This window comes from Sphaerodactylus townsendi, linkage group LG04 (genome assembly GCF_021028975.2).
Source record: "Sphaerodactylus townsendi isolate TG3544 linkage group LG04, MPM_Stown_v2.3, whole genome shotgun sequence".
Classification (NCBI taxonomy): Eukaryota; Metazoa; Chordata; class Lepidosauria; order Squamata; family Sphaerodactylidae; genus Sphaerodactylus; species Sphaerodactylus townsendi.
The window spans coordinates 68908166-68922030 of record NC_059428.1 but is presented as its reverse complement, the minus strand read 5'-3'; the positions used below and the strand labels follow the sequence as shown (position 1 = coordinate 68922030).

General features: G+C 42.6%; 1 protein-coding gene across 2 annotated transcripts; it reads right to left on the bottom strand.

Annotated features, from left to right (window-relative positions):
- Positions 1–8935: 8935 nt before the first annotated feature.
- On the bottom strand, positions 8936–12731 carry LOC125431583 (beta-1,3-galactosyltransferase 5-like). 2 transcript variants are annotated; one of them, XM_048494518.1, is made up of 2 exons: positions 12402–12731; positions 8936–10029 (listed from the first exon to the last, which is right to left on the bottom strand). In XM_048494518.1, the coding sequence occupies exon 2, from the start codon at positions 10027–10029 to the stop codon at positions 9082–9084; it is 948 nt and encodes a 315-aa protein (XP_048350475.1). In that variant the 5' UTR covers positions 12402–12731; the 3' UTR covers positions 8936–9081. The 2 variants fall into 2 exon arrangements, with proteins under 2 accessions (XP_048350475.1, XP_048350474.1); XM_048494517.1 differs by lacking the exon at positions 12402–12731 and adding an exon at positions 11667–11778.
- Positions 12732–13865: the final 1134 nt, after the last annotated feature.

The window sequence follows — 13865 nt, the reverse complement described above, 5'->3', positions numbered from 1 at the left end:
TGTGAGCGAAAAAACCTCAAGATTGCCTGTGAACTTCTTTGAGCCGATTGAATAACTGATTGTACATGGGCTGTGGGCTTCCCATTGTATTGGTACACCACTCCTAGATATTTGAAACATTTTGTTTTGCTCTATCTGTTGCCCTTTCAGCTGCCATTTAGATCTCTTGAGTTTAGTGTTGAAGTGCACTATCTTAGTCTTGGTATAATTGATGTTTTAACAGTTCTTCTGTGCACTTTTGGTCAAAAATCCTCAGTGCTCTCTTCAGTCCCACCCTTGTAAGAGATAATACCACTGCATCATCTGCATACATAAGAATGGCTATTCTTTTTTATTGGGGAGTAAGGGAAGGTGCGTGGGTATCTGCCCCTTGAAATGCAGTTATAAGTGTATTAACATAGATGTTAAATAAATGAGGAGCTAGGAGACACCCTTGCCTCACCCCTTTCTGGGTAGGAGTGGGTGCTGTTAGCCTGCCATCATGCGCAAACCTTATCTGTACAGTTGTATTTTAGGTGGTAACTTGATATTAATTAGATGGAGGAGACGCCTATCAATATTAGTTTTCACTAGTTTTGTCCATAGCCGGCTACGTGTGACATTATCAAATGCGGCTCTAAGGTCAATGAAGGCTGCAAATAGAGATCCTTTTTTAATATTTACATATTTCTCTATCAAATAGTTAAGTATTAGGCACTGGTCCATTATCGACCCGGCCTTTGCGGAAGCCTGCCTGTTCATCTGCCAATATATTTTCCCTATCCATCCCATTCTAAAAGTTTTGTACTCAGATATTTAGTATAAAAGTGTGCTCGTGACATTAAGAAGGCTAATGGGGCTATAATTAGCCGGGTCTGTCGGACAAACCTTTTTTAAAAATGGGAACGATAATTCGCGGCATTCCAGTCTGATGGAATATGACTGGTGCTATTAATATGTGAAACACGATTCGCCAATATCAGTTCCCACCATTCTGCATTGGATTTCAGTAATTCTGGTGGCATGAAGTCATTTCCTGGGGCTTTACCCGCTTGCAGTTTTGAGATCATCGATTTAACTTCCTCTGGTGTCACTGGTGGCCACAAAGGGGTATCGGTTATGGCAAGGTGTTGCCTTGTTGGGGCCTGCTGGTCTTTATAAAGATTAAAGAAATATCTCTCCCAGGCATCCCCTGCAATTGAATTTGCCATCTTGAGGTTATGGAAGTTTTTATTCTGTGTGATTAGACTCCAGAAAGTTCTGGAATCATTTGTTTTAGTCGCTCTTATTAAAGCCTGCCATTTGCCGTGGCTGTCTCTCCTTTTTTTGTCTCTTATTAAGGCTTTATATGCTCTTTTCCCTTCTAATACTTGTGATTGTTCAATCAAGCCATCTTGAAAGTTGTTAAATAGTTTTAGAAGGTTATTTTTTGCTGATTTACAATCATGATCGAACCAATGTTTGTTACGTGATTCTGGGTACAGGGTGTCTCTGCTATTCTTTGTAAGAAGGGGTTTAAGAGTTTGTACCAATTCCTCATAACCGCCCACCACTGACCCTTTATAGGCTTGTTCTAAGAACTTGTCTTTCATCAGTCTGCCAATATCTGAGTTAAACCACTCGGTAAATTGTTGTTCTAATTTGCTGTTCCATTTTATTCTCAGTTTATTTGACTCCACTGAGAGATTTAAATGTAGTTTCCTAGTGGGTCTCAGCTGTCCAGTTGTCATTTTCAACACCAGGGGAAAGTGGTCACTTTCTATCCTAGGGACAATAGTAAAGTGTCTAATTCTATTTAGAATTTCCTGTGAGCCCATCATATAGTCAATAGTAGACACTTTTGTTCCAGACCAAAAAGTAAATTGCCCTGGGTAATCTCCTGGCTGGCTTCCATTCATGATAACTAAGTTATATTTGTTTGCTGTCTGGTATAAGCACATTCCAGCATAATTTATTGCTGTATCCAGATTGTTTCTCTGGGTGTATCTGCATGGTTTCTCATTGTATTCTGTGCATGCCCCATATCTCTCTAACAACCGTTCATCGTTCTGTCCCATTTTTGCATTGAAATCACCCGCAATAACTATTTGGACTGTTGGGTAGTTCAACAGCAAAAACCCCAGCATTTCATCTACCTTGGCCCACTTTTCCTCAACCTGTGCCTTAGATTGAGAAGGGGGGAGGTAGATGTCCACACAGAGAAAGCTAAATACCTTATTATATAACAACACCACTAGGGCCAATGGGCAGTGGCAGTCAATTCTTTTAACTTGCACCTGTAGACTGGTTGAGATGAATATTCCCAACCCTCCTGATGGTCTGCCTCCCCTTACACTTGGTGTTGCTTCAGATGTTATAGAACAAAAATTAGGAATGTCGAAGGTATCAGTCATCCATGTCTCCTGTAAAAACAAAATGTCAGATTGGTTAAGAAAACTGATGACATTAACATCTTGGGCCTTGGTAGTCCACCCTGCAATATTCCACTCCTCAAGATGTTTGGGGGCCTTATGTTGACATTACTCCCCAGAAAAATGTCTAGATCATTGTAGAAGGGGCAGGTTTTGGGACTACTCCCAGACACCTGATTGTGCTGCACAACACGCTTGTATTCCCTCTTCAATGTCTTAAACTTGTTCCTGCATTCCACAGCACATCTGTTGTGCCCCCGTTTTTGCATTTCCATTGCCACCCTCTCAAAAATATGAAGGCAGGCCTTTTGGTGCCTTTGAGGGTCCGTTGGAGTTTATGTTCCCCCCAAATGCCAATCAGGTCAGCAGTCTCCTGCCCCTTCCAGGACACTCCTCTCCCTGGACCTCTGGTACCAGAGCTTTCTGCACCAGCCATGCCTCCTGTACCAGCTGCCATGTCGTTAAAACACACATTATTAAAAAAAACTGCCACAGGACTGAAGGGACGAAGGTGGTGTTTTTTGATTGGCCACTTACATGGGTACGCGGAAATTGTGCGCCGTTTGCTTCGAACGCAAAGAAGGAAAAAAATTAGGCTTGATTTTCGCCGCAGCGGTTCTCCAGCTCTACGCATGCCCAAAACACTCAGCTGTGATTGGCTGAACAACGACTCCTGGAGTCAGAAATTCTGCACTTTACTGGAATGAAGCTGCGTTCGAGCGTGTTTCCTCGAAAAAGTAGTCGTTCCTAACTGGATTCGGAAATTTGCCCATTACACGGGGCGAAGCTGGAACTAAACCACATCGACCCCAGCGGTTGTGCAGAGCACTTAGGTTGAACGCAGCTCAAACTTAGGTTGACAACGCAAGTGCGGAATCGACCATGTTCTCCTGGAATTCATTATACAATGGAAAGGGGATGCCAAGTCTAATTGGACATGTATTTTAGACTTTAAGAAAGCTGATTACAGTAAACTTAAGTGTGATCTCATGTGGGTGTGATCCCAGGGTTAAGAATACTAAAAGAGAAGGGAGTACAAGGTGGATGGAAGTTTCTTAAAAGTGAGATCTTGAAGGCACAATTTTAAACAGTTCCAATGAGGAAGAAAAATGGGAGGTGTTTAAAGAAGCCTGGATGGGTGTCTAAAGAACTCCCAGGCATGGGTGGATCTGCCAGAGGGACATGAAAAGTCACATGTCCCCGGGTGTGCGCCATATAATCACATGGGGGTGGGGTGCTGGCCTGGACTGTGCTTGCCGGCTCTGGGTAGTAGACCTGGGTGCCTCACCAGCTCCTGCTGGTAGTCCTGAGTGCCTTGCTGGCTGCAAGACCTGGATGCTTTGCCAGCTGTGGGTGATAGACCTGGGTGCCATCACCAACCTGGTGCTGAGATAGGCAGGCAGCTTGATCTCCCTCTCTCCACCCCCATATCTAGGGAAAATGGAACTACTTTCACTGCTTTCAATGGTAAAAGTAGGCATCTGTCTAGTTCCTTTGCAGATCTCACATTTTTCAGGCATTTCTCCACTTACAATTATTTTGGCATTTTGCTTTGTATAGCCTCAATCCCTTTCACAAAGTTGTTCCCAAAATCAATTTTAAAATACCTTTAGCATAAATCTCCAAGAAACATTATCAAGTGCCTTCTCTGCACCCCAAAAAAGCAATGCAACTTGCTTGTCAGTGTTTTTGTCATAATATTTCATTACATCTAGTATCATTCTGACATTTTCTCTCAAATGTCTTTTAGGCAGAAGTCCACTTTGATCTTCATGAAGAAATGTTCTTAAGATGCCCTTTAATCTTTTTGCTAAAATTGCTGCAAATAATTTATAATCATTGTTTAGGAGTGAAATTGGTCTATAGTTTATAATCTCAGTTGTATCCTGGTCAGGGATGTAGCTAGGGAAAAAGGAGCCCAGGCCAGACTCTTTTCCTCCCCCCTCCCATGAACCCCTGTCCTCCCCCATGCTCTGTCCCCCTGCTGGGAGCCTGGGCTGTGGGCTGGCTGGCTGGCTAACGAGTAGGCAGAACAGCCAAGAACTGTCCAGGCAGGCCTTGGTCCGTCAGCCGGCCTGGTGAGCCATGGGCATGTTCTCTGGCTGCTGTCCAAGGGGTGGGCCAAGCCAGAGGGAGCATCGCAGTGTGCAGGTCCCACGCCACAGCAGCACACATGGCACCTCTCCTTCTGGCTCAGCTCGTCCCTTGGGCAGCAGCTGGACAACACATCCACGGCCCACCAGGCCGGCCGACGGGCTGAGGCCTGCCCGGGCGGTGCGCACATTTCATGCCCAGGCCCAGCCAGGCCAGAAGTGTGGGAGCAATCCCCCCATGTGACTCAACAGCAGCTGCCCGAGGCATTTGGCCCCAGACCCACCCACCCACCCACCCCATTACAGCTACAGCACTGATCCTGGGCTTCCTTTGTGATTAATGTTATGTTTGCCTCTCTCCAGGATTCTGGAAGTTGCCCAGATTGTAAAATCCCATTCATCATTGCTAGGAGTGGTTCCATTAATGGATTTGCAAATACGTATAGTAGATGGCTGGCAATCCATCTGGTTCCGGAGATTTACTTAATTTCACTTGTTTGATAGCTACTAATAGCTCCATTGTTGAAATTGGGGTATTCAATATTTCTTTTTGCTCTTTTATTCAGTATTGGCGATTTTTTGCTTTACTAAATAATCTTCAATATCTTCTTCCTTTGATATGTTATTTTCAAATAGTTTTTAATAATATTTAAAGAATGCCTTTTTATTTATCTGTTCATCATTGGTTAGACCACTTTTCATTGTATTTTTGTAATAAATCGGTTATCTTCATCTTCCTTAGTTTTGTAGCCAGTATTTTCACTAGTTTATTGGCCCAGGTCCCAATGCTTTTCAGTGGGAGTCCTCCAAGTGGCTAAGATTTTCTTATGCATATCTTCAAAGACAGCTCCTTCCAATTTTTTTTTTTAAAAAACACTATATATTGCCGGAATCAGCAAGAAGAGCTGAGTACATCTATGTACTTTTTTGGCTGAAAATGTGGCCAGGATAGGAGAGTGCAGAGCAAACATCCTGGAGCAACCATCAGGAAATGGAGACAGGGCGAGTCCCTTCAGCAGCACACAAAATGTTGGGCACAAGCTGAGCTGAAACGGATCACAGAGCTTAACAGTTGTATGGGGAAAATAAGACGCCTCCTGAGCTCTACATTCCACACAACCAGGCAGGGGATGTCTTGCAGGCAGCTTTGAGAAAACAGTTGCACTTTAAAGCATCTTCAAAATAGGGCAGCATAAGCAGAAATAAGACATTCTGAGGGAGTCTTCGGGAAAAAGCTGTGTGGAGTTCCTCCCCAAGATACTTTTGAGGGGGGGGGGTCCTCAGGACATCTTATTTGTTCTGTGCAGAATGGACCTCTGTTGCTTATAGCAACAGGTGTTCCTTTCATCATTTTCATTGTTTTTAAAAAACAATTTTTAAAAAAGATTTCACATTTTTCTGCAAAACTGAGGGCCTTTTCTGGTTTGTAGAAAGATCTGAATAAACTGAAGCAATTTGGAGCAAGAACAATCAGGGAGGACAAAAAAGGAGGGAAAAGGTAGAAATAAACATCTGGAATTCAAATCATTTGTAAATTGGGAACTGCCTGCTGGTAGAAACCATGATGCCTTGTCTTTAACAATTTGAACCTTTGCAAATCGATGGATGGGGTGTGTGTGTATTTTCCTGGCAACCCTACACTAACTGTGGAAGGTGTCTGTGTGCCTTTTCCTCATCCTGGCTGATGGTGTCTTCCCAATCTGAAAGTGGCTCATGAAGACCACCACACAATGCACGAAAAAGGCATTTCAATTACCTACTGAGTCAAGAAAAGTTGTCAAGGTGCACTTTTGGAGGATGACAATGCACGGTGGTGTTGTCTATCTGCTAAGCTCACAGTTGCCCCATGTCAGGATGCCATTGCAGGCAAGGGGGAATTGCTGGGGAGAGCTATAGCTTTGCAGGTGCTGCTTTATCTGGTTCCATGGCCTTGGAGCTCGACGGCTGGGACAAGCCTTCAGGCTGGACTTTTCCTACTGACTTGGTTCACATGTGGGAGTGGGGTTTTGCTGCAACATATTATCAACTGCTTTGGCACCTTTTTGCCAGAACTGTCTTCTCCTATCTTTCTCATGTCTTCAATAAAATCCTTGAACCCATCAAGTGAGTTATTGTCTGAACGGGGAAATTGACACCCCCGTCGCCCCAGAAAATGTCACTCCCCTGGTGACATCCTCCATTGTTCTTCATAACATCTATGAAGTGATGAGCCATGCAGTGCCAGAGACTGAGAGGGAATCCAGAACAACACTAGCATGGCTTGCAGACCAGAGGAGACAGTTATTAGAACTCCAACTCCTCAGAAATACAACCCAAGAGATGACACTAATCATCAAAAAGGAGCATGGTCAAAGATGCCCTGTCACAATACCTTTACAGAAGTAGGCCCAGATGACAAGGGGGGAGGGGGTTGCAGAAGTTGTGGATCAGAGACAGCACACTTTTGCTGTGTGAAGGTGTGCTTTGGAGTTTTCACTTTGCAATACTCTTTTTTCCCTAAAAAAGTAATTTGCACTAGGCTGTGGTTTTGAACCTGTTTTCTATGAAAAATGTGAAATAAAGTCATGCACACCCTTTATCTATCAGAATCAGCTCCAAAGCCATGAGCTACAAACAAAAACCATGAAGTAGTCAAGCTGTCTGCAAAAAAAAAGTGTCTCCTGGGCAGAAGAGGGGAACTATGTGTATGCAGAAACGGGGATAAAATAGCCCAGGTATACATGATCCCAGGTCAACCCCGCTGTAATTGTGCCATGCAAAAACGGCCAAAGTCGCTCTCCCTTCAACAACCTCTTCAATTTCTACTATCAATCATCTCTCTATTTCCTAGGCTCCTTAAAATTCTCTGTGTGCGTTTGCAAAGTTGCAAGTGTATTTTTTCCGTCCAAGGATGCAATTCCTTCAGGGCGAAGTCCCTACCCAATAATCACATCGCACAATTTTAGCTGGGGTAAATCAATTGGCCATAGCCCTTCTTTATTAATCACATAGAAGCGTGAGGTGCAGCATGGGTCTTGATCTGATCATATAAGCATCACAGTGAAGCTCCCACAGGTGGATGCCTCGTACTGGAGCTGTGGGGCTCTGCCGGCAAGAGGTGCTCCCCAGACGCCCTATTGGCAGGGCGGTAGCCCCTTGCCGCTGTCGGCCATTCCCAAGGGGAAGGGCTAGCTCGCCAGCTCCCTTCCCCTGGCCCTTCCAGATCAATACCTGCCGGCCGTTGGCGCATTGGCGCTTGCCCTGGCCCAACGTGGCCAGCCACCTGCTTCTGCCCTCATTGAGGTCAGAACAGGGAAACTCCGCTTTGCCCACTCCACTTGGCAACCTTGGTCCGTGGTAATTCCCAGCCGTCTTTTATCATTTTTAAATCTTTTAATAAAATTGTACCCCTTTTACTTTCAATCCTGGTATTGAGTAGATTTCTGTGGGGAATGGACCTCTATATAAACAGGTGGAGATCCCATACTCACCTCTCACATTGCAGGGACTAATTCCCTGTTTACAGCTAATTCCCTCAACTATTAAAGGAACAAAACAAACCAATTTAGGTAACTTTAGAACCACATTGTATTTTGTAGGTGAATGAAACAGCATTATCTCTATATATAAAAATCTATCAGTGCGTTTTTCTGCTGACAGGTAATCTCCCAAACTACTGGACCGATTGCTTTGAAATTTTCACACAACGTCGCATTCGCGTGCAGCCAGGTTTCCATACTATTTCCACACCTCCTGTTGTGTACATGTCACAACTGTGCCAATTATTGTGTACATGCCACACCTGTGACAGTTGAAACCACAGTTCTGTTCCGCAACAGCACCATCTGCTGGCCGTCAAAGCAACACCCTCTGATACAAGGGAAACAACCATGCCTTCCTTGAAAACCGCTGCCATCTGGAGTGAAAAAGATGGGGCCCACCATCTGGACATGGCCCACCCACCCTAGCGGAGGAAGGGGAAGGTGAGGGAGGGTCGGGGGGTTTGCTGGACCAAACACTCTGAAATTTGAACACAATGTAGCTCATGCCTCCCAGCGTGTTTTAAGCTAGGTAATTCACCTGCAAGGGAAGGAAGTGAAAGAGTCAGGGTCCGCCACCTGGACATGGCCCACCCACCTTAGCAGAGGAAGGGGAACGTTAGGGAGGGACAGGGCGGGGTGGCATGCAAGGGAATGGGAGAGAGGGAGGGGAGTGAGGGGCCCCTTGCCCCTCCCCTACCTTACAAGCATTGTGCAATGACACATGTTCGAACTGTTCGCTTCTCTTTTTCTTTCTTTTCCACTTCACCAGACTGAGCCACAGCAACACATGGCTGGGCCTGCTAGTAGATTATAAAAACAGATTGAGTTATTGAGTTCTTTTAGAAACATGATGGAGACAAATGTTTATTGATAAATATTTCTAGGATTGCAGTTTTGTAAAGGGACAAAAATTAAACAAATGGAAACCATCTGGTCATATTTTACTTTAATATGCATTATAGTGTTAATATATTATTTTAACATATTATCAAAATGACCTGTGTCAGTCATGGAGAGGTGATTGTTGGTGATTTTAATCAGTGAATGAATAAACAATGCAATATTGATTACAGCTATTCATTGAATCTCTGGGCATTCTTCTACCATGGACCTCTCTAGTCCAGTCCAGTATATGAGCATTTCAGCAGCAGTGACAAAATGACTTGTGATAAGTTTCCTGTAGCGGCAAGGAGAAAATTCAACCCTGGATGCAAAAAATGTTGGCTCCGAATGAAGTACTTCAGGTTCAATTTTGAGTTCAGCCAGGCACATACCTACAAACACATCTTCCAATTTTAAAAAACGAACCTTTTGTGAAACCATGTACACATGACTAGCAACATCAGTAGATAAGACATAACCAGTTCCTGAACAAAATGGAGGGTATTTATTCTCTGGGTATTCTTCTTTACTCACATACCATTTACTCCCTGGATCCCTTATTGGACTATCATGCATTTTTAAAATACCTGTGAAGAATCTGGTTGTTTGGCTTCTTTTTGAAAGCAGTTCTACCAAGTAATAGGTATTAACAAACATATCACAATCAGTTTTCATGACAAAGCTAGACTGTGGACAAAATTTGTGAATCCATTCAAAGCCCATTAATGTCTTTAGCGTTAAATTATAGTACGTATCCAGAAAATCCTTTTGGATGATGTCTCTGTATAGCGAACTTTCTGTAGTAACAATAAGCCTGTCAAAGGGCTGTGAAGTGTTTCCCAGGAGAAAAAATGTCACAATGCGTTTCTCAGCAATTACTCTTTCTTTGCCCCATGTTTCACGGATAGCTGTCCGAGACTTAATTTGCCTAGGATGAGATGTTACAAGTATTACTAAGAATGGTGGAGTTCTTCTGCAATCTATATTGGGCAGTTTGAAAAAATCACTGTCCTTTCTCTTGAAAATTGACGTGGCCTCTTGACAGAATGACAAGATTTCAGTATAGTTCAGCATTGAGAATATGCTTAAACCAACTATGGCAAATGCCATAGTGAAAACAGAGACTTTTTTCTTGATGATCATCTGAAAAAGAGGAAAATAAATATATAGAAAGTTGTCATTCTAAGACTAATTAAAATTAGTTTAACAATCTATTTCAGTTTCTGTTGTCAGATGGCAAAATGCCAGGTCATATCATGCAGTGGTCTTTTCAAGTTTACAACAAAAGTGAATTAGTATGTTCCCCCTGTATGGGACACCTGATAGTTTATCTCAAGATCCATGATTTGACAACAGACAAAGAGAAAGACAGACAGCTGCATAAAAATCATCCATGAAACTTTCATTTCTGTGATACAAATGCTAATATGTTTCCAGTCACTAAAAATTTTGACGTGATTCTGGGGCAATGCAATTCTCTAGTTTGCTGTGGAGTTATCGAATTATCAAAATCCCTAGAATCTGGCAGTTCCTGTTTGCTTCACTGATTTGATTAGTTTTTGGAATCCAAAATAAATTCCACAAACATAATTGTTAGAATCATATTCAAAATCCAGTTCAGCTAAACTTTCTTTAGCAAAACCACACATTCTCATCTATCTCAAATTTAGATAAACAAGAAAAAATAATGCATAGTATCATTAGAAGACTAACAAATATAGATTACATTAAATGGTGGACTCCTAAAAGAGCTTAACATTGGATGAAGAAACTAATAACCAGCCTCAAAATGGTGCTTACTGACTAGATAATTGTAAAGAAATTAGAGCCTTCAAATAATACATTTAAACTGGAAAATAACACAAAGAAGCAGCAGCAGCAGCAGGAAGCTTGGATTAATTTCCCCCCTTTCTCTCCTGTAAGGAGACTCAAGGCAGCTTACAAACTCCTTTCCCTTCCTCTCCCTACAACAGTCACCTTGTGAGGTAGGTGGGGCTGAAGGAATTCTGCAGAACTGTGCGTAGCCCAAAGTCACCCAGCAGGATTTAGGAGTGGGGAAACCAATCTGGTTCACCAAATAAGACTCTGCCACTCATGAGGAGGAGTGGGGAATCAAACCCAGTTCTCCAGATTAGAATTGACCTGCACTTCCACACAGCTGGAGCTATGATGGAAAAGGCCTGGGGTCAATGCCAGGTGGGCCACTCTACATGGCAGGATAGCCAACATACGGCCATCTGATGACTAGGTTTGCCAGCCTTCAGGTGGTTAAAAATAATACCACTCTACACCAATAATGCTCAATGTTACCACTGTACAGTAATTTTGTAAACTTTTTACATCAGTTCCAGTTTCTACAATCCTATTACAGTAAATATGACAAAATATCATAAAAGAAACATTTTCAATAAACAATATACCAAGCAAAACGTAACAATGTATAATTCTGTATTAGTTATAGCAGAAAACTATGCTTATTCTGCTTTTACAGTTTAAAGGTGCTAGATCCTATACAATTCCAAGCCCATAAATTCGAGCTGTTTAACAGTCAACCTCAGTTAGATTTGATTTCATTGTATCCTTCCCAAAGGCCCGATCATCCCCATTAAAAAATAATTACTTCAATTATTTTATACTATCAAAGGGATTCTCAGCATTCTGTGTCTTTTCAAATGCCCAGTTTCTTACATGCTCGTGTATCGAGCTGGAAACAATTCTTAAATCCTAGGTTTTTTTTAACACACTTGTCAGTGTTGTTCCCACTTTCCAGAAAAAAATACCTTAGTCAAGTACATTAAATGCATCTAAAATTCTGAAAGTAATCCATTCAAAGTGAAATTGCTGGGTCCACCTGTCTGACTCTTACTCCTCGATTCTGTTCTTGTCCTCTCAGGAAAGGCTCATGGTAGATAAAGTTTCTGCTTCCTACCTCTATCTCTCGGTGACCACCAGTCATGTCATATGGGAGGGGGGAGGGAGTGTTAAGCACAGAGCTGAAAGCACACTGGACACAGGTCTGATTCCAAGTCAAGACTCTCTGATCAGATGGCTGGTAGTGGTCAGGGAGAAACATGAAACTGAACACATGTTCCACTACCAATCTTGCTTTCTTTCTTTAAATGTCAATTGTTGTATCCCCTGTGAAAAGTCTGTTTGGGAGCTGGATTGTTTGAAAAGTGAAGATTAGAGTGAACCAGTGATCCAAATAGGAAAGTGCACCTTTTATGCTAACCATCCCTGTTATTTTTGTCTTGGGAAGAAATTTCCAAGTCACAGCCTGAATATAGCTCATCCTGAATATCCTAAACCTTGCATCAGGTTGGGATTTGTCTGGAATTTATGCAAGGCTAAAAAATGTCTATCCTGATATATTTTACAAATTCAATTTCAGTTGTAGTGTTGCATTCGCTAACTGATCAAGTTTTTCCTTCAGCAGCAACAGATGGCTTCCAGGTACTTTAAACTTTACACTGACAAACAGAATACAGTGATCACAGTAAGTATGTTTGCCTTACCTCTTGTGCTGTCTTGCAGTTGGTAGGATGAGAGGAAATCTGCCAGGACCCACAATAGATTGAATCCAGTGTCCAATGTATATACTCAAAAGCAAAGGTGAAAGGGGTAAATTCCAAATAAATGTTTCATTTTTACCCCAGAAAAGTTGGATTTAAACTTGAATAGGGATCTTGCCCATAGGAAAACAAATGAGGAAATCTAACAGATGGCTACTCTTCATATTGTCTTTTCTTGCAACCTAAAGAATATCATGCAGCAGCAGTCTAAAGTAATGTAATGCAAGATTCTTCCAATGAAAACAAATTTAAAGAACTTGAGAGGCTGTCTCACCAAATCCTCTTCTAAACAACTGTCAGTATAATGAATAGGCAGGCCATAAATCAGAGAAGGGGAGTAACCCTGATTATACCACACCTATTATGCAAAGCTCTGTACTGAGTTCTAGGCACCACTGTTTAAGAAGGATTCTGACAAGTTAAAAAGGATGGGGCAAGACTGGGTGAGACAAGAGCAGTTAGTTTAATGCCTTCCCAGCAGTTTAAGCTTACAGGCTGGGAGGACTTTGCCCCACAATTACCTTCAGGACCTGAATAATCTACTGACTATTGGACAAGATTTTAATTGCATGGTAATCTGTCCTATCTCCATCACATACATATAAACTACAAATATGGCCTGGAGAGAAAGGTTTTTTAATAAAGGTTGTTTCAGAAGTTATGCAGTAAAACAGCTAGATTTGAGCCCACCACATTAGAGCTTTGAATCTTGAGAGCTTATAGCCTGAGAATCTTGCTGGTCTCTAAGGTGCTACTGGACTCAAATATAGTTATTCAGTACAGGTTGTGATACACACACTTGGTATAGAAACACACACACACACACACACACACACACACACACACCCCACCATAGCTGGCTATGACCTTCTTCACACATGGCAATAGGAGAATGCTTGTGAACCAATTTCACTCTCCTCCCCTGCATGCACCTTCCTCCCTTACAGTCTCAGAGGCTGGTGAGGAGAGGCAGCAGTGAGCAGCCTGGTGTCAGCAGTACTTTCTCCTCCCTGCTCAGTGCTACTGCAGATTCCCCTGACTATAGCATTATTCCCTCACCGCCTCAGAGGCTGTTGAACAAATGCACCAATGTTGGGGCTGGAGGCAGTTCTGCTCAGGTGCAGAAAGGTTCCCACGTGAGGGAGTAACTGTCCTGCCTTTGGGGTAGGTTTTTATATTTTTCTGAAACCTGGGGGTTCCACCAAGTTTATATCTTCTCTCCACTTGGCTCCAATTTGCAGATTTAAACATCTGCAGAAGGGGCCACATTCAGCTTAGATATATTGACAAGCAGTAGTATTGTGGGTTAGCAGAATATGCAGGGAGTATCTCATTTTCCTCTCCCACTTTCCATTTCCTGAAAGCTCCCACACAGCCTCTCCACTTTTCCTGCTTCCTTCTTTCCAA

What these genes read in the sequence shown, in the direction of transcription:
- LOC125431583 (XM_048494517.1), bottom strand. Translation starts at nt 11,690, where the DNA reads ATGCATTTAATGTACTTGACTAAG. An exon ending in ATTTAATGTACTTGACTAAG is followed by an intron (nt 10,030 to 11,666) that starts GTATTTTTTTCT and finishes CCTCTTTTTCAG; the next exon opens with ATGATCATCAAGAAAAAAGT.